The sequence below is a fragment of the Leopardus geoffroyi genome, chromosome D3, assembly GCF_018350155.1.
Source record: "Leopardus geoffroyi isolate Oge1 chromosome D3, O.geoffroyi_Oge1_pat1.0, whole genome shotgun sequence".
NCBI classification, from domain to species: domain Eukaryota; kingdom Metazoa; phylum Chordata; class Mammalia; order Carnivora; family Felidae; genus Leopardus; species Leopardus geoffroyi.
Window position 1 is genome coordinate 56454741 of NC_059339.1, and position 22444 is coordinate 56477184.

General features: G+C 41.9%; 2 protein-coding genes across 4 annotated transcripts in view; one reads left to right on the top strand and one right to left on the bottom strand.

Annotated features, from left to right (window-relative positions):
- Positions 1-22444, top strand: part of ZNF397 (zinc finger protein 397) — a 46998-nt gene that overhangs the window by 9917 nt on the left and 14637 nt on the right. The window contains exon 6 of one of the 2 annotated variants that reach the window (XM_045458312.1): positions 22339-22344. In XM_045458312.1, the coding sequence (XP_045314268.1) occupies positions 22339-22344 (6 nt within the window). Of the gene's footprint in view, positions 1-13952; positions 14066-22338; positions 22345-22444 lie in introns of those variants that run through there. The other variant, XM_045458308.1, reaches the window with a different exon arrangement.
- ZSCAN30 (zinc finger and SCAN domain containing 30) lies at positions 1073-14368 on the bottom strand. Of its 2 annotated transcripts, none has more exons than XM_045458314.1 (4): positions 14317-14368; positions 7481-7979; positions 7039-7177; positions 1073-3826 (listed from the first exon to the last, which is right to left on the bottom strand). In XM_045458314.1, the coding sequence occupies exons 2-4, from the start codon at positions 7886-7888 to the stop codon at positions 2895-2897; spliced, it is 1479 nt and encodes a 492-aa protein (XP_045314270.1). In that variant the 5' UTR covers positions 7889-7979; positions 14317-14368; the 3' UTR covers positions 1073-2894. The 2 variants fall into 2 exon arrangements, with proteins under 2 accessions (XP_045314270.1, XP_045314269.1); XM_045458313.1 differs by lacking the exon at positions 14317-14368 and adding an exon at positions 13027-13564.

The window sequence follows — 22444 nt, forward strand, 5'->3', positions numbered from 1 at the left end:
TGCCCCTCCCCCGTTCATGCTCTGTCTCTCTCTGTCCCAAAAATAAATAAATGTTGAAAAAAAAAAAATATATATATATATATATTTTTTTTAAAGGAAGTGGAGTAGATGATCTATAGTTAAAGCTTCAACATTCTGTGTTTATGAAAGAGGAGGCACCAATATAGATTTTCTTCTCCAGCCTTCCCAGAAAAAGAGTAAATAAATTGTGCTCAGGGCCCTCTTATATATTTTGGTATAGAGGCTGTCCAGGGGAGTAATGTTTACCTTAAATGGGTCTTGCAGATACACGGATTTTAAAAGATGTGCAATTTAGGCAAGATGCTTAGTTTCCTACCTTTCGCCTTCTCCCTCATTTCCATAGACTGCAATTAACTGTCCAGCTGAGGATTGGAAATTTAAGCAAATCTGACCTTGGTCTCTCCAAGCTCCCCCATGAATCTTTGTTTCTCTTGCCCCATTGAATGAATCCTCAAAGTAAGGGAGATTGCCGTCAAAGTAAGGGAGATTGCCGATTAGAATTATTTCCCATGCAGAAGAAACTGACCTGGAGAGCATTTCTGCTAAAAGAAAGGGTGAGCTCAATGGGCAGACCTCACTGATACCCACCCACCCCTTGCTTTCTGATGGGTCAGACATTGTTACTCAGTAACCCTATCCTAAGCAGCTGTCTTGTTGGCTGGTGCTAATGATCACAAATCTAAAGGGTCATGGGGTTTTTCTGCACAGGTTTCTTCTAAGGACCTGCTGAGAGAGGAGGGGAAGCCCTGGGCAGTCTCCCAGACTCCTGCTCCTTAAGTGATTCTGGTGGACGCAATGTGTATGTGTGTTTAAAGAGGCTACTTGCTCTGGTTCCCAAAGTTTTTCAACCAGCTGTCCCCTAACTTTTGTGGCTTCACCTGGTGAAGTGCAGCCCCAGGGAATAGCTATCAGTTTCCAGACACCTTTTGGCCCAGGAAAGAAGAGTTAAGAAGCCAATTCCTTGACTTCTTGCCACAACCCCCTCACCCAGCACACCTCCACTCATGTTACCATGCTCCCTATTCCAGAACAAATCATTTCAAAGCAGGGCTTAAAATTCAAATTTTATTACAATACATCTTGCATTAAATTCTAACACTAAACAGTTTAAGTATATACTCAAAAGTATAAATGTTAAAATCAATTACTAAAAATGATTTACCAAGCAAGATTTTTACCAATACTAGAGTTGGGGGAAGACAACTAGAAAGTACTCCAAAATGTTAACGTTTCTGTAGGTGGTGGGATTGAAGGTGATTTCTACTTTCTCATTTTCTGTATTACCAACATTTATAATTAATTCACAACCCAGGGGAAAAAAACTATTAAATAAAATTAACATGAAATCATCTGATTGTCACCTATAGGAAAGGGCAACTTCATCCATTTTAAGGGTCTCTCTAGACTTCTGATTGATCTCATTCAATGACAATCCCCCAACCTGTGGACATAAAGACTGTCCCCCTCCCCCAATTTCACCTCCCCTATTACCCATAACAGATTTGATCACCAAGTCTTCAGAAGTAACAGTATCTGGAAGGGAAATCAGGACATCTTAAAAGAGAAATCAAACTTTCTCTTACATAGGAATTGCCTTCAGCAATTAATGGTGGGTTAATTAAAACTGCCAAAATAAAAATCAACAGAGAAGTAGAGCTTTGAGGAATCTAAGGGGGTAATTCAATAAGGATTCATTGCCTTCAAGTAACTTAGTATCTTCTAGCTAGTGATAAGGGGAGGGGACAGGAAATGAGGAATAGTAGACCTTGGGAAGGCAGACCTCTCACTCCTATGCTTCTGTGGGCTTCCCATTTCCTGAGCCCTAGGGGCACGGAACACCAACACTGTCCCTCTAGCCTCCAATATGTCTTCTTTCCGTGGTGTACATACATGCCTTTTTCCATAAGATGCGCCAAAGTCTACCATCACACTGACTGTTCTGAGTACCTCAAGGTCTCTTAGGTCACTCTGGGTCTGGGATAGGCTACCCAAATCTGTGATTATAAACAGAAAGAGAGGAATCAACACATGTCCTCTGAACCAGGGTCTACGAGAAGAAATTCCTGCTTGAAAGGAATCCTGATGAAGAGACCTCTATAGACCTCTCTCCATACCTTTGTATGTGCTATAACCTTTGCCTATAATGTTCTCTTCCCTCTTGCCTTGATCTGCCTAATTTGTACACACCCTTTATTCCTCAACAGAGATTTCATCACCTCCAGGAAGCTTAAGTGACTCCTAAACCAGGTTAGGTGCCCCCCTTGTATTTTGACAGAATCCAAGATTTATCCTGCCAAAGAACTTATCACACTTTACTGTAATTACCTGTTTAATAAATATATATGTATCCCATTAGCCCTTAACTCTGGGAGGGCAATGGCCATGTCTGCCCCTGATGGCTGGCACATAGCAAGTGCTCAATAAACAAACCTCAACTGACCTCTGGAAGCTCAGGGCTGAGGAGAGAACTGGCAAGGGGGCAGAATGAGCTATAAACTGATCCAGGACAGAATTCAACATTTCACAACCTCACAATTCAACACCTCAGAAAACCGAATGACTCTCAGCACATGCCTCCAACTGCCAAATGCATGATGTTCTTGCTGGGCAGAGATCCTTGCCATTGAAAGCACCACCTTTCAGTCCGTTATGTAAGAAGCTCTTTCAGGATCTCTGCCCCAATCCTGGCCTTACTGTGTAAGTGCTCATTCAACACGTCAACAACCATATTTGTGTGGATCTGCTCGTACAGTAAGTACTGGCTCAGACAGGAAGAACAGAAACTCTGCTCTTAGGAAACGTCTAACTTTCGTGCAGTCTCACCCCAAAGCGAATCCCTAGTATGACACAAGTATACAACTCTTACCCAAGACTTAAACTCTGGTGTGAGTTCTCTGGTGCTGCATAAGGCCTGACCTATGCCTAAATGTTTTCCTACATTCATTACATTCGTAAGGCTTCTCCCCAGTATGGATTCTCTGGTGCTGCGTGAGGGCTGAGCTCTGATTGAAGGATTTTCCACATTCATTACATTCATAAGGTTTTTCTCCAGTATGAATTCTTTGATGTTCAATAAGGATAGAGCTTCTACCAAAAGCCTTACCACATTCAGTACATTCATAACCTTTGTCTCCAGTGTGAATTTTCTTATGCTGAATGAGGGCTGAGCTCCGGCTGAAGGCTTTCCCACATTCACCACATTCATAAGGCTTCTCTCCAGTGTGAATTCTCCGATGCCTAATGAGCTCTGAGCTGCCCCTGAAAGCTTTTCCACATTCACAGCATTCATAGGGTTTTTCACCACTATGAATTCTCTGATGTCTAACAAGGTCTGAACTCAAACTAAAAGCTTTGCCACACTCTTTACACGCATAAGGCCTCTCCCCAGTATGAATTCTCTGATGTCTAATCAGCTTTGAGCTCTGGCAAAAGGCTTTCCCACAGTCCAAGCACTCGTAGACCTTTCCCCCAGCGTGAACTCTCTGTCGTGTTACATCATTTGAGTTCACACTGAGAGTCCTTTCACTTTCGTTACGTCCAAGGACACTCTCTTCTGTGGAGATTTTCTTGTTGAAGACCGCCAGACTAAGATGTCTTTCCTGAGAAGGGAGCTGACTCATTTTGTTCCCTGCAACTGTTCCTTTTGGCTTCTCAAAGATGTGCAGGCCTCCCAAAGCTTCTTCAACTATCTGTCCTGAAGGAGTTTCCCCAGGGAGTCTTCCTGGGGATATCATGGCTGCTGATGCTACACACTCAAAAATTTCTTGCTTTGTTGTTAATACTTCATCACCCACCAGCTTGCCATCTAAATATGTGAAGAGAAAAATACTAGTGTCATTTGATCCCCATGTCAAAAGAAAGGAATCTATTATAACCAGAATAGAAAATAACCAAACAAAATAGGTATTTACCTATTAGGAGGAAAACTCTTAAGAACTAGCTTCCCAATCCAGAATTTTGAGAAGTGGCCTGGGGTAGTGAGAGGTGGCACCCTCAGAAAGCAAGGGGGACAAAAAAGAGTCAGCACTGGAGAGGGACGGTGAGCAGGGAAACACATCAGTTAGAGGAGACAGTGACACATAGGAGTAGCAGTGAGAAACCAGGAAGCTAGGAGACAATCCTGGGTTAGAAGAGAAGATGCATTTTTTTGGTAATGAGGGAAAGGAAAAGAGGTGATAGGGAGTGCTCAGGAAGAAGAGAGAGGTCTAAGACTCTTAAATAAATGGTGCTCCTAGAAAAACAGGAGAGCAGGATATACGATTAGGAAATGCATTCAGGGTTAGAACTGAGCAGAGGTAGATAAGCAGGAACTAGAATGCGTTAAGTTAATTGCAGGTTCTGGTAGGTTCTAAGTAGATCAAACGATTATAAGCAAATAGAATAAGACATACAGAGCATGAGAAAAGGAATACTCTAGGATCAGGTAGAAGTCTTATATGTTCACTTTTTCATGTGTAAATGGTCAAAGGTAGATGGAAACAAGAGACAGCTGTGATTTCCTGGAGCCAAACTTTCAGCTCTCACACAACAAGCCCCTCTCATTTCGAGATTTCTAGTAGCTCAGAAGGAGACTACTAGATAATGGCTGAGGCAACTTGAATTATTTTGAGGGTGAAAATCTAACTGCTCAGTTACTTTCATCCTCCCAAAAGTCCTCTAACCTCTGGGGTGCCTGGGTGGCTCAGTCGGTTAAGCATCCAACTTCGGTTCAGGTCAAGATTTCATGGATCGTGAGTTCGAGCCCTGCCTCAGGCTCGAGCCTGAGCCTGCTTCAAATTCTCTGTCTCCCTCTCTCTCTCTGCCCCTCCCTTGCTCTCTGTCTCTCTCTCAAAAATAAACGCTTAAAAAGAAAAGTAGACAAAGGACACAGAGAAAAAAAATACAAATGGCCAATCAACAAATTAAATGATAATTCACTAATAAATAGCTATAAACCAAAAGTCTTCTAACCTTAAATACAGTTTACAGACCAGGAAACTAAGGCTCAGAGAGGCAACATAACCTATGTGAGGCCACAGAATTCATAATTTAAGAGCCAGATTCAAAGACGCTCAACATCAAGGCTTGCCGTTCTCCCCTAAGTCCCTTCTGCTATTTCCCTACCTGTTCAGTGTGGCCTATGTGGTCTAAAAGCCTTTTAACTAGGGATGTGGTCTTTAATTGCACATTGACAAACATGCTTTTAGCTTTCATGTTATGTAGATGATGCTCCACTGCCCACCCAGACCCGCTTTACTTATAGGGTGCCTCCTTGCCCAGCTGCTGTTGAGTGTTGGCTCCTAACCACCCAGTTGCCCTCTTCTCTGGAAAGTCACCCTGGCTGATGAGAACCACCTGGCCCAGAATGTTATTTCCACCCTCGCTGCCCCACACCCACCGCCTTAAGAAGGGACAGCTCAGCACTGTAGCTATGCTGGAGGAGGGGAGGGTACCCCAAACCCCCAGAGATTAAGCCAAGGCTAGGTTTTACCCAAGACCACATCATAACCCTGCTTCTCTCACTCCATTACAGATTTCTCCTGAAGAGCAAACCCTCCTTTAAATCACATGTACCCAAATCTCCACATCTCAGGCTCTTCTTCTGGCAAGACATACTGTTAGGCTTGTGAAGAACCTATGGAAAGATTATAACCAAGGCTGTAAGGTCATAAAGCTTCAACAGTAGAGTTTGAGATGGAAGGACACTGGAGAAGGAAGGGGCTTTTCTTCCTGGTGCTGTTGTGCTCTGTTTGTTCCTGCAGCACCTGCTCACCACCAATTAGCCCCAGAGGCGCCATCCCTCTGGGTGGCTTCCCAGCAAGTCTGGTGTCACGGCACCTCTCCACAAGGGTTCTCGGCACCCCAGAGGGTGGCTACCACAGCACACACACCCTCTCCCTGCACCTCATGAATGGCATGGCTTCCCTTGGCACCCTAAAGTGCAGCTTCCCAGAAAGTTCTGGCAGCACAGCACTTCATTGAACATGTCCATCCAGCCATCCAGTGGACCACAGCTGTGTCCTCTCCAACAAGATCTGGATCTCAGCTCTGACAGGGCAGGAGGAAGATGTGGTACTCTCTCACAGATTTGTTCCTTCCTTGGATGCTGTGCCTCAGCCCTAAAGATTCCCTATATGTGTTATTCCCGTATTATTTAGACTTTTTTTTTTTTTACCACTTAGTAATTAACCCCATTATAGTCAATGATTCTTTTTTTTAACTTTTTAAGTTTATTTACTTATTTTGAGAGAGAGAGAGAGTGCGTGCAAAGGAGGGGCAGAGAGAGATAGAGAATCCCAAGCAGGCTCGACACTGTCAGCACAGAGCCCAATGTGGGGCTCGAACTCTCGGACTGTGAAATCATGACCTGAGCTGAAGTCAAGAGTCGGATGCTTAACCAATGAGCCACTCAGGCACCCCTATAGTCAATAATTCTTAACATTCAACTTTCCCTGTTCAAGCTACTATGTAGTTTCTATTACTGATACACTATTCATCTCCACCTTAGAGACTGCCTTGCCAGTGCACCATTAAAAAAAAAAAAAAAAGGGGCGCCTGGGTGGCGTAGTCGGTTAAGCGTCCGACTTCAGCCAGGTCATGATCTCGCGGCCCGTGAGTTCGAGCCCCGCGTCGGGCTCTGGGCTGATGGCTCAGAGCCTGGAGCCTGTTTCCGATTCTGTGTTTCCCTCTCTCTCTGCCCCTCCCCCGTTCATGCTCTGTCTCTCTCTGTCCCAAAAATAAATAAACGTTGAAAAAAAAAAAAATTTAAAAAAAAAAAAAAAAAAAGAGTATATTGGTCTTTGAATGTTATGGGTGTTAGAGAATTTTATTAGAGACCTTAATTCTTCACCCAAAGTTAGAAATTATATTGGAATTTCAGATTCTAGGCAGAGCCAATGGAAGAATATTTCAAGGCACAGAGGGGACCTTTCCACTAGACTTAATGAAGCCACAAATGAATGTCATTAAGAAAATGCACTATGCCACAGATGATAGCCCCACCATCATCCTCAGCCCCAATGGACTGTGACTCCTCACCTCCCTCGTGGGAAGCCTGGGACTCTTGAGTCTCACTCTTGCACTGGTTCTCCAAGGGCTGGAGCTGTATACTCAGAGACTTCAGTGCTCCTATGGATGTCATTTCCTTCCAGATCATTCCTTGGCCATGAGCCGTGTCCTAGGAGTAATCAAGTACCAGCACTATGATTCTGAGGATACAGAAGAAAAAACAAAACAACAACCAAAAAAAAAAAAACCCTAGAACAAAGGGACAAGGCAGCTGGAGTCAGAAACTCATCCGGATGATTAGAAAGAAAACAACAGGACTAAAAGCCCTGGTGCCTTGGCCCCAGTAGACAAATAATAACCCAAAGACAAAAAGTTTGTAACTTTCTGATAGCCACGTCAAGGCCACTCATAACTTACGTAACTATTAACTTATAAAAGGTAAAACTAACAAACAAAAACACCTACTTCTTACCTGTTGCCTTGGTTCGTCAAGCTCTTTCTCCAGCTCCTCCAGCATAGTCACGGCTTGCTCTCCGTTCTCGGGCCGGTGCTCTCGAAGCCAGGCCTGCAGCTCCTCAGGCAGGATGGCCAGGAACTGCTCCAGCACCAGCAGCTCCAGGATCTGCTCCTTGGAGTTCACCTCGGGCCTCAGCCACTGATGGCAAAGCTCCCGGAGCCGGTTCAGAGCCTCCCGGGGCCCAGAGGAGTCAGAGTAACCAAAGTGCCTGAACTGCTGGCGGAAGGTCTCCAGGCCACAGGTGTCTCCCTGAAGGCCAAAGTCCTGCCCACAAACATAATTCTCTTCTTCAACCTTCACAACTATAAGTCCTTCTTGTTCTTTCGAAGCATGGTAGGCCAAGGCTGCAGTTTTTCCTGACATTCTTGGCAGAGACAGTCTGAAAATGCTGCTCAGTTGAGGCAGGGAGGGAATGAAAGTCTGTGTCTAAGAATTCTGATTCTTCAGGTAGCTCCTGAGATGGACAATGTGGAAAAAATGTGTTTAGAATACAAATACAGGATTTTGAAGACAAGTTGCCAGACAGCGTAGTAATGAAAAGTGACTAAAAGGGAGTTTCCATATAAACAATACAGGGATGCCTGGCTGGCTCAGTTAGTAGAGCGTGCAACTCTTGATCTCAGGGTCATGAGTCTGAATACCATGTCGGACATGGAGCCTACTTAAAACATAAAAATAAAATAAATAATACAAATAAATAAACAATACATTAATGGTGATTCAGGATTTTTTCAAGACATGAAATAGAAAATTTAAGAATCACCAAAATCAACTCAACTTTTGGAAATAATGCTAGGGTTAACATTGGGGATAATAGTCCTCTTAGATCATGGAAAGCAGGAAAAACACTGTGGTATATTATTACTTCTTAGAATAATAATCACCATTTTATTGAGTACTTACTAGATGCCAAACATTAGCTGGGTATTTAACATAAATTTATTTAATTTCCCTAATAATTCTATTAAGGACAATCATAATGTGCTCATTTCTAAATGAGGCTACTGAGAAGCATAAGCTGACCAAAAAGACAGGTAGCCCGTAAGCAAGAGAACCAGATTCTCCAACAAGAGTATTGAGCTCTATTAGCCGTGGGGTCTCCCCCAAAGAAGGGAATTTGCACTTAATAAACACCTATTGGGGCACCTGGGTGGCTCATTCGATTAAGCAATTAAGTGTCTGACTTTGGCTCAGGTCATGATCTCACAGTTTGTAGGGTTGAGCTGTGTTGACAGCTGTGCTGACAGCTCAGAACCTGGAGCCTGCTTCAGATTCTGTGTCTCCCTCTTCTCTCTGCCCCTCTCCTGCTCGTGCTCTGTTGGTCTCATTCTCTCTTAAAAATAAATAAACATTAAAAAATTCAAAAAAAAATAGGGGCACCTGGGTGGCTCAGTCGGTTAAGCTTCCGACTCCTGACTTTGGCTCAGGTCATCATCTCACAGTTCGTGAGTTCCAGCCCTGCATCAAGCTCTGAGCTGAAAGCACAGAGCCTGCTTGGGATTTCTCTCTCCCTCTCCCTCTGCCCACCCCCCTTCCCCCAGCTTGCGCTCTCTCTCTCTCTCTCTCAAAAAATAAATAAATAAACATTTTTAAAAATCCACCTTTCATGGGCGGGGCACTTTACAGATACTATTTTATTGGGGTTTAACAATAATACTATGTGATAAGTATTATCACCCCCTTTTACTGATGAGGAAACTGAGATTTTTAAAAGTTAAGCAATTTAGGAGCGACTGGGTGGCTCAGTTGGTTGAGTATTCAACTCTTGATTTCGGCTTGGGTCATGATCCCAGGGTCTTGGGATCAAGCCCTGCATCAGGCTCCACACTGAGCACAGGGCCTGCTTAAGATTTTCTCTCTCTCTCTCTCCCTGTGCCCCTCTCCCCTGCTCTCTTTCTCTCCCTCTCTGTCAAATGAAATAAAGAAATAAAAGTTAAGTAATATACCCAAGGCCCCAACCTGGTACATAGCAAAGTCAAGATATGAACTTAGGATTGCCCAACTCTAAAGTACTTGTTTTTTTATTACAGATAGGGGTTAACCCAGGACAATCATGGTTGGTACTATTTAAGTGATTTAAAAAAATGTTAGGAAAGGGCCATGGAGAATGGCCAGAGTGAACGTACAAACAAGGAAAAATTCTTGACTTTAAGTCACAGGTTCTAAGACAGTACAAAGAAAAGAGGAATGAATTCCTTCATCCATTATTTCGACAAATACTTGAGCTGTGTGCTAGGCAGTGTAGTGAACAGGATTCTCAGGAGTAAAAGGTGTGTCCTCAAAGACTCCATAGTGTGGGAGAGCAACAGGGAAACCAGGAAATACAATGTGGAAAATCCAAGGATAGAGGGAAGCAGGCAAGGTAGCACAGAGAAAGACAACTAAGACCAGGAAGACCTGCCTGCCTGGGAGAGACATGTCAGCAGTCTGATAACAGTAAGCCAGGTGAAAATGTAAAGTAAGGTCATTCAGGCAAAGACAACAGTGGGTAGAAGATATGGACCACTGAGGAAACTGCAGGTGTTTTAGGAAGGCCAGACTAGTGGTTGTCTCCTCTGGCTCAGAATCAGCCATGGAGCATGGACCCCACAACAGACTTCCTGAGTCAGAATCTCTGTGGGTAAGGTTTCAATAAGTGCCCCCAAATGCTTCTGATGTGAAGCCACGGTAAAAAAACAAAAACAAAACCAAAAACACAGCCAGAAAGCCTGGGGCATAGTTAAATAGTGAGAAAGGAGATACCTATGGTCTGACAGGTTGCATTGCAGAGTTTGAATTTGATCCCCACAGCCACGGGGATGGCTGGAGTGTCTGTCTGCCCACTCGAGAAGGAGTACGGAGAAGAGTCAGAAAGGGGTCTGTTGCCACCACTTGGGCAAGGAGGGCCCAAGCTATGGGAGCCAAAGGTAAAGACAGATTTGACAGGAATTAGACACACACTGGATAAGGGTTTGGAAGAGAAAGGAGTCAAGAACTTGGATTTTTGGCTGGTGCTGGTGACTGAAATGATGGTGGTATCATCATTTCTTGAGCTATTTATGACAAAATTCAGTCTGAGATACCTACAAAGCAGCGTTCCTAAACTGTGTTTTTTCCATATACACCTAAACAGAGAAACTCAGGAATATTTTTCCTCTTAATTTTCTTAGTATTTGAAAAATACTAAACACATTTGTTTAGTTCTTATCATGTGACGATTGACATTTAAAAAATCCCCTAGCGATGCATCATCAGATCTGTGCATCACTGTGTACATAGCATTTACCAAGGGTTGCATCCTTTACTTAATGACCACTGGTCTAAGTCATGGATCTTGCCCCTTAATTTCAATATGTTTGTGATACTATTAAATTTCTGTTATAAATATTATGCTCCTCTACACAGAGTTCCATAGGTTAGCCCTTAAGTCTACCACTGTTTTCACTGTCTCCCAGGCATCTCTACTCTGGATCTCTCAGCTGAGCACCAGCCCTATTTATTGACTGTTTCTCACTCCCATAATGCCTCTTGAATTTCTCAAAAGGACCTCAGACAGCACATTCATGACCAATTGATGATTCCTCCCACTCCAAATCTGCTCCTCTCCCAGTGGCCCCCTCTCAGGAAGTAGGAACATACACCTGGCTGCACTTCTAGAAACCTGAAAGCAACCCTAACACCTCCTTCCTGTATTTAATGCAAATTAAGCCCTCTTGATTTTATTGCCTATCTCTAGAATCTGCCCCTCCCCATCTCTGCCACCACGATCTTCATGCCAACAACCATCCTCTCACACTACAAAAACACACAGTATGCTTATACTGTAACCAGACAACCTTTTCAAATTGCAAATCTGATCCTGTTCCTCTGACCAGTTTTTTTAAAAAGCAAAAACAGAAGCAAAAACAAAACCTTTAGCCAATCTCTTTGATTATACTCATCTCATTTACAGAGATGCCCGAGATGGACCCCCAGCCTGAGTCAGAACCTCCTACGTGGGGCTTTATATTTGTAAAACATTCTGCAAGTAATTCAGATGTGCAGGCAGGGTTGGGTTAGTCAAGGAGGCATAAGAGATACAGTTAAAGAGAATTTTGATCCTTTCCCTCAGAGCACTTCTCTCATTTTGTCAATTTATATGCTTTAGTGGGACTATTGGGTTAATGCCTATCTTCTCCACGATTAAAACTGTAAGTTACATCAACATTTTTGCTCACCATTTTATCACTATCACTCAATCCAATGCACAGTACAGAATATGTATATGTATATATATATATCCATATATATTCATATATATCCATATATATTCATATATATCCATATATATTCACATATGTATCCATATATATTCATATATATTCACATATATGAATATATATACATATATTCATATATATACTCATATATTCATATATATACTCATATATATATTCATATATACATGAGTATATACTCATATATATTCATATATATACTCATATATATATGAATATATATACTCATATATATATTCATATATATATGAGTATATATACATATATATATATATATATAAATTACTACTACTATTGTAAAAAAAAAAAGTTTCAAAGAGGCAGTGGTCAACACTGTCAAATGCCCAACAAGGACTGAAAAATGTTTCCATGGCACTTCTCATAGTGCAGGGAGATGACAGCTCACAGGAAAAACACCAGCTTTGGAGTCAAGTGACACAACAGTTTGGAATCACAGCACAGCCTCTTACTAGTTGTGTGACAGCAGTCACCAACCAAACCTTTCTAAGATTCCATTTTCTCTCCTAAAAATGGAGTTAATAATACTTTCATTGCAGTGTTACTATAAGAATTGGAAGTAACAGACATCTAGAGTAGTGCTTGATGTATTAAGCGTATCTTTTTATTCTGGCGTTTTGACATCTGGGCCTTGCTTTCACTGGAAGGACTGTCCTTCCCAGAGCTAGCAGATTCCTAGAGATAATAAACTCACCTACAGGGTGCTTTTCATATGCAAACCAACCCAGAGCCCACACCCCACCACCTCCTGTACTGGGATTTCTCATCCAGGGCCACCATTCCCCTGCCCTAATCACCCAGGGTCAGATGCCAGAAAATCAGGCACAAGCCCTATGCTTCAGAGCACACTGAAACTATTCAAACTAGCCAATCCCAAACCTGTTTACCCTGCCTCACCCATTCCTTCCCACAGAAACCACGATACAGGCTCCTGCCCACTTTCCCCTCACCTGGCCTCCTGACTGATCCTGTGATTTCACCATGTGTGACCACGTGGGGCATGGCATGACCCCTCCTCTTGGAAACCATGAGTAACACACTATCTTTGCAATGGCAATCATCTCCAGATCTGTTGGCCTCACCATGCCTAAATAATAATAAAACTTAAATTTTAAAACACTTGGCCCATAGCAGGTTCTCAATGCATGGTAGATATGGCACAAGGGAAAGGCAAATTCCACATCACAAGGCGTGGGATATAGAATAGGTTTTATTGGGGAAACTTACCAGCTAGGGGTCAGTAAAATGAGCACAGGTCCTGTGATTCTTCCATCATCCCACAAAAGGAATTCTGGAGAGAGGTGCTGCTGTTTCAGGGAAGAGCTCCTTCTAACATCTCAGTGTCAATGTTAAGAAAGCAGCCTTGTCATTGGGGGCCATAGGTCCACTGTTTGGTTGACCTATGTTTATTAAGTGCCAGTGTTGACACAGTTGTCTAGGGAACCCCTATGGAGAGGGCTGGAAGCTTAGATAGGGCCCTTCCCTCTGGGAGGAGAGATCCTGGTCCAAGCTAGCTCTTAGTCCAAGCAACTCAAGGACCTCCAGGGCACTTTTGGACAAAACTGCTTGTTACAGCATGGCTGTTACTATAATGTATCTGCATTGTTTGCTTACTATATGGTAACAGAAAACACTGAGTTTTTATTGTTGAATCAAGCACTGTCTACCTGTTCATTTCATCTTCACAGCCCTTTATGGTCTAGATTCTACTGTTTAACCAAACAGAAACTGATGTTACTTAATTTGTCTCAGGTCACATGGTTTGGAAGTGATGAAATCTGGACTGTTCTGAAACAAAACGGTCTGACTCCAGAGTCCATACTCTTAAATATGTACTCTGTTGAACTGCCTTTTCACATCTGCCTTCTCCACCAAACCAACGGCCCCTTCCAGGAGGTCTGTGTTTTCCCACACATTTCTTCAACAATACAGAATGCTTACTTTGTGCAGGCACTGCGCTAGGCACTGAGCAAAGAATTATAAATAAGACCATGTCCTTGCCATTACAGAACTTAAAACTTTAGTAGGGAGGCAGACGTTAAACAGAAAGGACGCATAATTACGTGATAAGAATTACAAAGGGGAAAGTAGAAAGGGCTCTGAAGGTGACTGACAAAGAATCTATCTAACCTAGACTGGGGAAGTCAAGACGGTCAGCTGAGACCTGACTCAAGAGCGAGCTCTGGCCGCATCAGAAGTGGGAGGAAAGATTCCATCAGTTTATCTCCGACTCCTCAACCCGTGGCCTGGCACACGGCGGAGCACGGTAAGTGCTTGTGAAGTCAAAGGGCACTAGGGCGGGTGGATGGGCAGGCAAACGAACAAATGTGTGAAGAAATGGCCCGACTGACGGATGCGCGGACGGACAGAAGCGTCGAGGTGGGGCGGCCATCTGGTACGGCCGCAGGCTCTGCCTGTGTCACGGCCAGGCTGAGGCAAAGCGGCGGGGAGGGCAGAGGCCGGACGGGGGCGGTTTGGGAAGCACCCGGGGCCGCGCTGCGGGACCGCCTCACTCACCCTTCGCTCGGCGGGCTGCGGGACATACCCCAAGGAGGGAGCAGAACGGCCTCGGGCGGCGCGCGCCGGAAGTGGGAGCGGGCGCACCCCTCTAGGAAGCCGGGAGGACTGCATATATGCAGCTCGGTGGCGGGCGCGCCGCGCGGAGGCTTGGGAAGAGGGGTGCGAGGCCGGGAGGCATGCGCTTCTGCGGGGGACCTGGTCCCCCACAGCCCCGCTTCAAAATGGTTGACCCGCGATGGAGAGAAGAAAAAAGAAATACAGGAAGAGAGAGAGAGCTTTATCTCCAAGGATATAAAAATAGAACCTTCCATCTGTACATTTGGGGAAGAGGAAGACGCGACCACATTCGTACACCACAAACGCCTGCCTTCAGTGCCAGTTCTGGACAGTTCGGGGTGGAGTGCATGGGAACGGAGGGGAAGGGCTCAGCCCAGGCTTGGCGAGGGTGCAAAGCGGAGAATCGACCCTTCCGTCGTGGGCAAGGGCGTGCAGGGCCATCACGGAGCAGAAGAGTGACAATAATTTTCTCATAGCAGGCGTTACTCAAGCTGAGTCTTGTCTAACGACTAAAATGTTGAATTAGAAGAGTGGCCAGAGGCAGAGCACAGCAATGGGAAGTTCAGGGCATGCTGGGGAATTAGCCCAGCATCTTAGTTGGCTGGAACCTAGGCTGAAGGATACAGTGGTGTCACGTTTCGAGAGTTTCAAATGCCACTCGGGAATTTGGAATGCATTTAAGTAATCCGTGCAGGGCGTTTACACGTGACAAGGCCTGAATTACACTTTGGGGAGGTATCTTACGTAGTAGAGTGGATTAAAGGGCAAAACAGGTAAGAAAAAGAAAACAGGCATTTGGAAACATGAACTTAGCAGGATTTGCTAGTATCTGAAAATATGATTGAAGGTAGAGAAGGGGATGACATCGCCAAGGGAGATCTTACGGGAAAATAAACAGGGAATGATAAAATACCAGTGTGTGGGGGTGGGAAGAGCAAGAACATATAGAGAAGAGGAGCTTCTCAGAAGAGGAGAGCCCAGATGGTTCAAACATCATAAAAGTAAAGCGAGAGTTTCAGGAGAGAGAACAGGTTACTAGCAGATGGGGCAGAGAGCTGGAGGAGGTGAGAATTCAGGTGATGCTGGTTTTTTTTTTTTTTTTTTAAGCAATGTGGTTTTTTTTTCTTTTTTTAACATTTTATTTATTTTTGAGAGACAGAGACAGAGCAGGAACAGAGGAGGGTCAGAGAGAGAGAGGGAGACACAGAATCCAAAACAGGCTCCAGGCTCTGAGCCTGTCAGCACAGAGCCGGATGTGGGGCTTTAACTCACAAACCATGAAATCATGACCTAAACCTAAGTCGGGAGCTTAACCCACTGAGCCACCCAGGCACCCCAGGTGATGGTGTTATTAAGGGGAGGGGCAGAAGAAGGGCTGGAGAGAGATTACCTGTGGAATGTACTTGCCAGGGGTTAAGAAGTGTATGAGAAGACACTGAAAATAGGTAATAGTTTCTTTGAGAAATGTGGTCGTGCACGAAGGGACGAGAAAGGACACTTGGTTGGACTAGACAACAAGATTGAAAGATGTCTGTTTTTTAAAGATACTAGAGATCTAATTTGTCGAAAAGGTAAAATGTGAGTAGAAAGAAAAATTGAAGATAGAAGAAAAGAGAGATACATAGCTGATGGGGAGAGAATGATACCAGATAGGTAGGTGGAGTTGTCTCAGAAAATAAGATGAAGCATTATAATAAAAAATGGTGCATTTTGGTCTTTGTTTTTTGATGCTCTGAATGCAGAACAGCCAAACAGTATTGGTTAGTAATGCTGATTTTATAAGTAAGTAAGTGTACGTACAGTTTGTTGAATTTTCACAAATGGAACCTCCTCCTGTTCCAGCACTCAGCAAAGAAACAATATTATCAGTCTTCAGAAGTACCCCCTGTGCTCTCAAGTCCCCACCCTCCTCTAGCCCTGAAAGATAGCCACTACACTGAACTCAACATGATAGGTTGGTTTTGCCTCTTCTTCTACTGTATATAAATGGAATTCAATATGTACTTTTTAAAGTCAGTCTTCTTTCAACATTGTGAAATCCATTCATATTGTTTTGTGCAGATGTATGTCATACATTTTTATTTCTAATAATATTGTAGGATTATACCAATATCCATTCATTCTGTTATTGATGAACATTATTGAAAGTGAGGTATTTAAATCTCTATATAATTTTTGCATGTTAAACCAACCTACTAGGTTGGTTTACACTGGTACACACTGAATCGCAGTGTATAATTCTTTTTTATGTATTAATGAAGTTAATTTGCTAATATTTTATTGAGGACTTTTGTGTCTATATTGTTAGAGATATTGGTCTGTTTTCTTTTCCAGATCACTTTCTTTTCCTGTGATATCTTTGTCTGCTTTGACATCAGAGTAATCACTGGCCCTCTCTATTTTCTGGGAGAGATTGTGAAAGACTGGTATTCTTTAAATGTTTGATAGAATTTACTGGGCCTTTGCTTTTCTTTGTTAGAAAGTTTTTTACTATTAACTCAATTTATTTACTTTTCATACATTTATTCACATCTTCTATTTCTTTCTCAATTTTAGTAATTTGTATATTTCAAGTAATTTGTCCATGACACTTATGTTGTGTAATATGTTGGCATGAAGTTATTCATAGTATTTCCTTATATTCTTTTAAATTATTACAGAGTTGGTAGTGATGTCCCCTCTTCTCTGCTCTTGTTAATCTCTCTCTTTTTTTCTTGGTCAGTCTATTAAAGGTTTGTCAATTTTTGCTTATATTTTCAAAGAACAAAATTTTGGGTTCATTGATATTTCTTTATTATTTTTCTGTTTTCTATTTCAGTAATTACTACTCTAATCATTATTAATTCCTTCCTTCTGCTTTTTTGTTGTTAAGTTTACTGCCTATTTTCAAGTTTCTTAAGGTGGAAACTTAGATTATTGACATGAGATTTTCTTCTTACATAGGCATTTTATTTTAATTTTTTAAAATATTTATTTATTTTTGAAAGAGAGAGAGAGACAGAACATGAGCCAGGGAGGGGCAGAGAGAGAGAGGGAGACACAGAATCCGAAACAGGCTCCAGGCTCTGAGCTGTCAGCACAAAGCCAGATGCGTGGCTTGAACTCATGATCCTCAAAATCATAGCTTGAGCAGAAGTCGGACGCTTAACCAACTGAGCCATCCAGGCATGCCAACCTAGGCACTTTAAAGCTATAAATTTTTCTCTACATGCTGCTTTGGATGCATCTCATAAAATTTTATATGTTGCATTTCACTTTCATTCAGTTAAAAAATATATTTATATTTATATTTACATAAACATTTTAAAGAATGATATATATATATTTATATATTTATCTATATGAATAAATATATATTTATCTATCTATATATTTTTTAGAGAATGAGAGAGCACACACACACATGTGAGATAGGGGCAGAAGGAGGGAGGGAGAGAGACAGACAGACAGACAGACCCAAGCAGGCTCCACACTCAGCATGGAGCCCGTCTTTGGGACTCAGTCCCACAACCCTGAGATCATGACCTGAGCCAAAATCAATTGTTGAATGATCAACCAACTGAGCCACCCACTCAGGTGCCCTGAGTTTAAAATATTTTCTAATTTCCTTTGTGATTTCTTCTTTGAAGCACGGGTTATTTAGATATGGGCTATTTAATTTCCAAATATTTGTAGAGTTTCCAAATTACCCTGTTGCTTGTATGCCCCTTGCGACAATGGAAGCTTCATCAGCCCCTCTCATTTGAGGTGGCTCTGGTCTCTCAGCCCTCAGAAGTGGAACCCCTCACTGGGCACCCCATTTCCTGCATGTAGAATCCTAGAAATCTGACAGGCTTCCTTCATTTTGTCCTGTCTCTGTCTGATTCAGTCCAAGCTGGCAGTATTTCTGGTGATACAACATTCTCAAAAACCATGCTGGTCTTCTGTGGATATCAAGGGGATCCCACAGTTATATGCAGGGGTTCTCCACAGATCCTTCCTGGATAACCCCATTTCTGTTTCTGGTTTCTGTTGAGATAGTTGATTGGAACCATGAGTCACACACCCAGTCCTCTCCACCAAAAGTTTTCTAGCTACATTCATGGCTTTGTCTCCAGAGCAAGGATAGGCTGGGAAATTTTCTAAATTATCAAGTACTGATTCCTTTTTTACTTAACAGTTCCATTATCAATTTATCTCTTTCCTCTCACATTTTACTATAATCAACAAGGAAAAACCAGAACACATCTTTCATACTTTGCTTGGAAAGCTCCTTGTCTAAAAATCCAAGTTCATCACTTACAAGTTCTATTTTCCACTCAACAGTAGAACATGATTCAGCGAAGTTTCTGCTAACTTTGCAACAAGTATCACCTTTTCTCCAGATTCCAATAATATTTTCTTCATATTTGTCTGATACCTCATCAGGAGTGTATTGAATATTCAATATTTCTAGCAAAATTCTCTTCATGACAATATATGTATTCTCTAAGACGAAAGAACACTGCTCTACTATCCTTTTCCCTTCCTTCCAAGTCCTTGCCAGAGTCACCTTTAACATCCATATTTCTACCAACAATCTCTTCAAGGCAATGTAGGTCTTTTCTATCATGAGCCTGAAAACTCTTCCAGCTTCTAGTCATTACCCAACTCCAAAGCCACATCAACATTTTTAGGTATTTGTTAAAGCAGCACCTCACTTTTGGTGTAACAGAGTGGCTTAATACCACAGAACTTTATTTTCTCACAGTCTGGAGGTTGTAAATCCAAAATCAACGTGCTGGCAGGACCATGCTCCTTGTGAAGGTTCTAAGATTCATGCCTATTTCCAAACTTCTGGCAGTTTCTGGCAGTCCTTGGTGCTCTTTGCCTTGTAGATGCATCACTTTAATGTCTGCCTTCACATTCACATGGTCTCTTCTCCCTTCTGTGAGTCTCCTGTGAATCTGAACTTACCTTTTCTTATAAAGACTCCAGTTGGTGGATTAGGACCCACCTTAATCCAGTATGATCTCATCTTAACTTGATTACATCTGCAAAGACCCTATTTATAAATAAAGTCACATTAACAGGTACTAGTGGGGACGCCTGGGTGGCTCAGTCGGTTAAGCGTCTGGCTTCGGCTCAGGTCGTGATCTCGTGGTGAGTTCGAGCCCCGCGTCGGGCTCTGTGCTGACAGCTCAGAGCCTGGAGCCTGCTTCGGATTCTGTGTCTCCCTCTCTCTCTGCCCCTCCTCCGTTCATGCTCTGTCTCTCTGTCTCTCAAAAATAACTAAACATTAAAAGAATTAAAAAAAAAAAACCAGGTACTAGTGGTTAGGATTTAAACATATCTTTGGAGATGGGGGAACACAATTCAACCCACAACAATGTTAAGTACAAACGAAGAGTCGTTCAAACTTCTGTGACTTGGTTTTTTAGTTGAAGACCTCAAACTGATGCCAGTGACCTCACTGACTGAAAAGAAATGATCTGATTTGAATTCAACTCTAGAGGTCTTGGGGAGTTTTGGTGTTTCTGATACAAGCCTATGCATCTCTGTCAAAGTGAACGTTGGAAACTGATTATATTGGCCATTATTTCACTTTCTGAATCTCAGTTTTCAGCATGGGTTCTGTTTTTAAAAAGTCACAGTCAATTGGAATGCATATTGACATTTCAAAGACATTGGATTGTCCATAATTTAGATATATCATTCACAAAACAAACAGGAGCAGTCTACTTGTTAATATTTATTTGACAAAAAGGAAAGTCAATTTTTTTCATTTGGCTTCACAATTTGGATTTATTTCCCTTGTTTACCTGGACCTAGAGATTAATTTTTAGATTAAAATTAATTCTTTGTGAAGACTGATTATACAGTCTAAAGGAAATTAATTTCTCATACAATATAATACATGATAAGCAAAAGTTCACATATAGGTCTTGATGTTCAACTTTCTGAAGAAGAGGTCTATAGTTTCTATCATGTTTTCAAAGTAGTCATATTATCCAAAAAGGATTAAGAACCACTACTGTAGAACCTATGCCTAAATCAGACATATGTTAGTTTGGCCTAGTTTCCCCAAGAAGAAATGTAATAGGAAACAGAAATCAGGTAGAATACTGGTGGGTGAGCTATCAGTTTTATTCTTGAGAATCTCATATCATTTCCCATGCCTGTATTATCACTCCTGATCTCTTTGGAAACCTTTGAATTCTTTTTACCTTACTGAGAGGAACCTCTTCAGTGTCAGCTGGTGTGGACCACAACTGGGTCTAGGGTTGTTCTGGCTGACTGATCAAACTGTTAAGATTCCAAGCTGGCTTCTTAGCCTCAGAATGCATCTTTGGTAAGACTCCACAAGGCAACAAATCTAGCACAATCTGAAAAAAAGTTTGATTTCCTTGGTTAAATGCTCACAAAGTCTATGTTCACATGATCATTTCCATGTAAAAAATTAACAAAACCCTTAACTTTGCACATAAGAATTAGCCTCTGGTTAACCTCTTTCTCATTCTCTTTTACTAAAAACCTTTCAAAAGTAGTATGTCAACTATGGTATTCTCATATACTGCTGGTGGGAATGAAAAACAATTCAGCCACTCTGACAAACAGTGTAGCAGTTTCTTAAAATGTTAAACATACAACTACCATGAAAGAAAAAAGTATATGTCCATGTAAAGTCTTGGACACCAATGTTTGTAGCACCTTTATTTGTAATAGTAAAAAACTGGAAATACCCAATTCCCATCAACTCATGAGTGGATAAATAAATGAGGGGATAAATAAATAACAATGGAATATTATTTAGCAACAAAAAGGAATGGACTACTAATACACACAGTAACATAGATCTCGTAATAATGCTCAGTGAAAGAAGTCTGACCAAAAAAAGAGTGCATTCTGTATAATTCCATTTAAATAAATCTCTAAAACATGCAAACTAATCTATAGTAATACAAAGCAGAACAATGGTTGGGAGCTGTGGGAAGAAAGGGAGGAGATACTAAAGATAGAAGGAAACTTTTTGGGTTGCTGGTTGTGTTCACTATTTTGACTGTGGTGATGGTTTCACTACTGTATACATATGACAAAACTTATCAAATTGTCTACCCGAAATATTTGATGATTGTTATATGTCTGTTATATCACATAAAACTGGTTTTTTAAAAAAGTATCTACACTCCTTTCTTGGGAGGGCTGGACCTAAACAAGTTATTTACAGGGATATCAGGGCCTCAATTTGTACACCCCTAAGATTTCAGAGATCAGAAGAGGGTCTTGAGCTGGGACAGAAAGACCTCTACTTCTACCTCAACCATCATTTCAGCCAGCCACCACTTTCTCAAATCTGTACCTCTTCTTCCCAACATCTCAACCTAAATCACATGTCTCAATCCTTCTCCTAATCCCCCCTTACTTCCCAAGATATTTCCAAGGACACAATATTCTTTCCTATCATGATATGCGCCCCACCCCATCCCCCCAAATTTCAGGTCCTTCTTCTCACCCTGATCCTTTAGCCACAATGAGGACTGTACTGGCAAGAAAACTGTTTAGTTTCTAGTTCATTTATTTCTACTCTAGTCTTTATTATATCCTTCCTTCTACTGGTTTTGATTTGGGTTTGTTCTTTTTTTAGTTCCTGTAGGTGCAAGATTAGGTTACTTGAGATTCTTCTTGCTTCTTGAAGTAGACTTGTATTGCTATAAACTTCCCTCTTAGAACAGCTTTTGCTGCATCCCAAAGATTTTTGGACTATTGTGTTTTCATTTTCATTTGTCTTCACATATTTTTAAATTTCGTCTTAAGTAAGCCGTTTAGAAACTGTGGCCTTCCTTGATGGCAAAGTTTATGAAAATCCAGCTTCCTGCAATTTGGAAATTGCTGAGCATTCCTTATTTTTAGGGCAATGGTTCTCAAAGTGTGGTCCCAGAGCCAACAACAAAAGCACCTGAACCTGGGCTCCCACCCCAGACCTACTGAGTGGTAAACTCTGAGGGTGAGGTCCAATAAAAAGTATTTTGACAAGGCTTCCAAATTATTTGGAGGCATGCCACTGTTCTGCAGAAAAAAAAAAAAACAGAGAGGACAGGTAGAAAGTTAG

What these genes read in the sequence shown, in the direction of transcription:
- ZSCAN30 (XM_045458314.1), bottom strand. Translation starts at nt 7,888, where the DNA reads ATGTCAGGAAAAACTGCAGCCTTGGCCTACCATGCTTCGAAAGAACAA. An exon ending in TTGACGAACCAAGGCAACAG is followed by an intron (nt 7,178 to 7,480) that starts GTAAGAAGTAGG and finishes GATTACTCCTAG; the next exon opens with GACACGGCTCATGGCCAAGG. An exon ending in CCAGGCTTCCCACGAGGGAG is followed by an intron (nt 3,827 to 7,038) that starts GTGAGGAGTCAC and finishes TCACATATTTAG; the next exon opens with ATGGCAAGCTGGTGGGTGAT.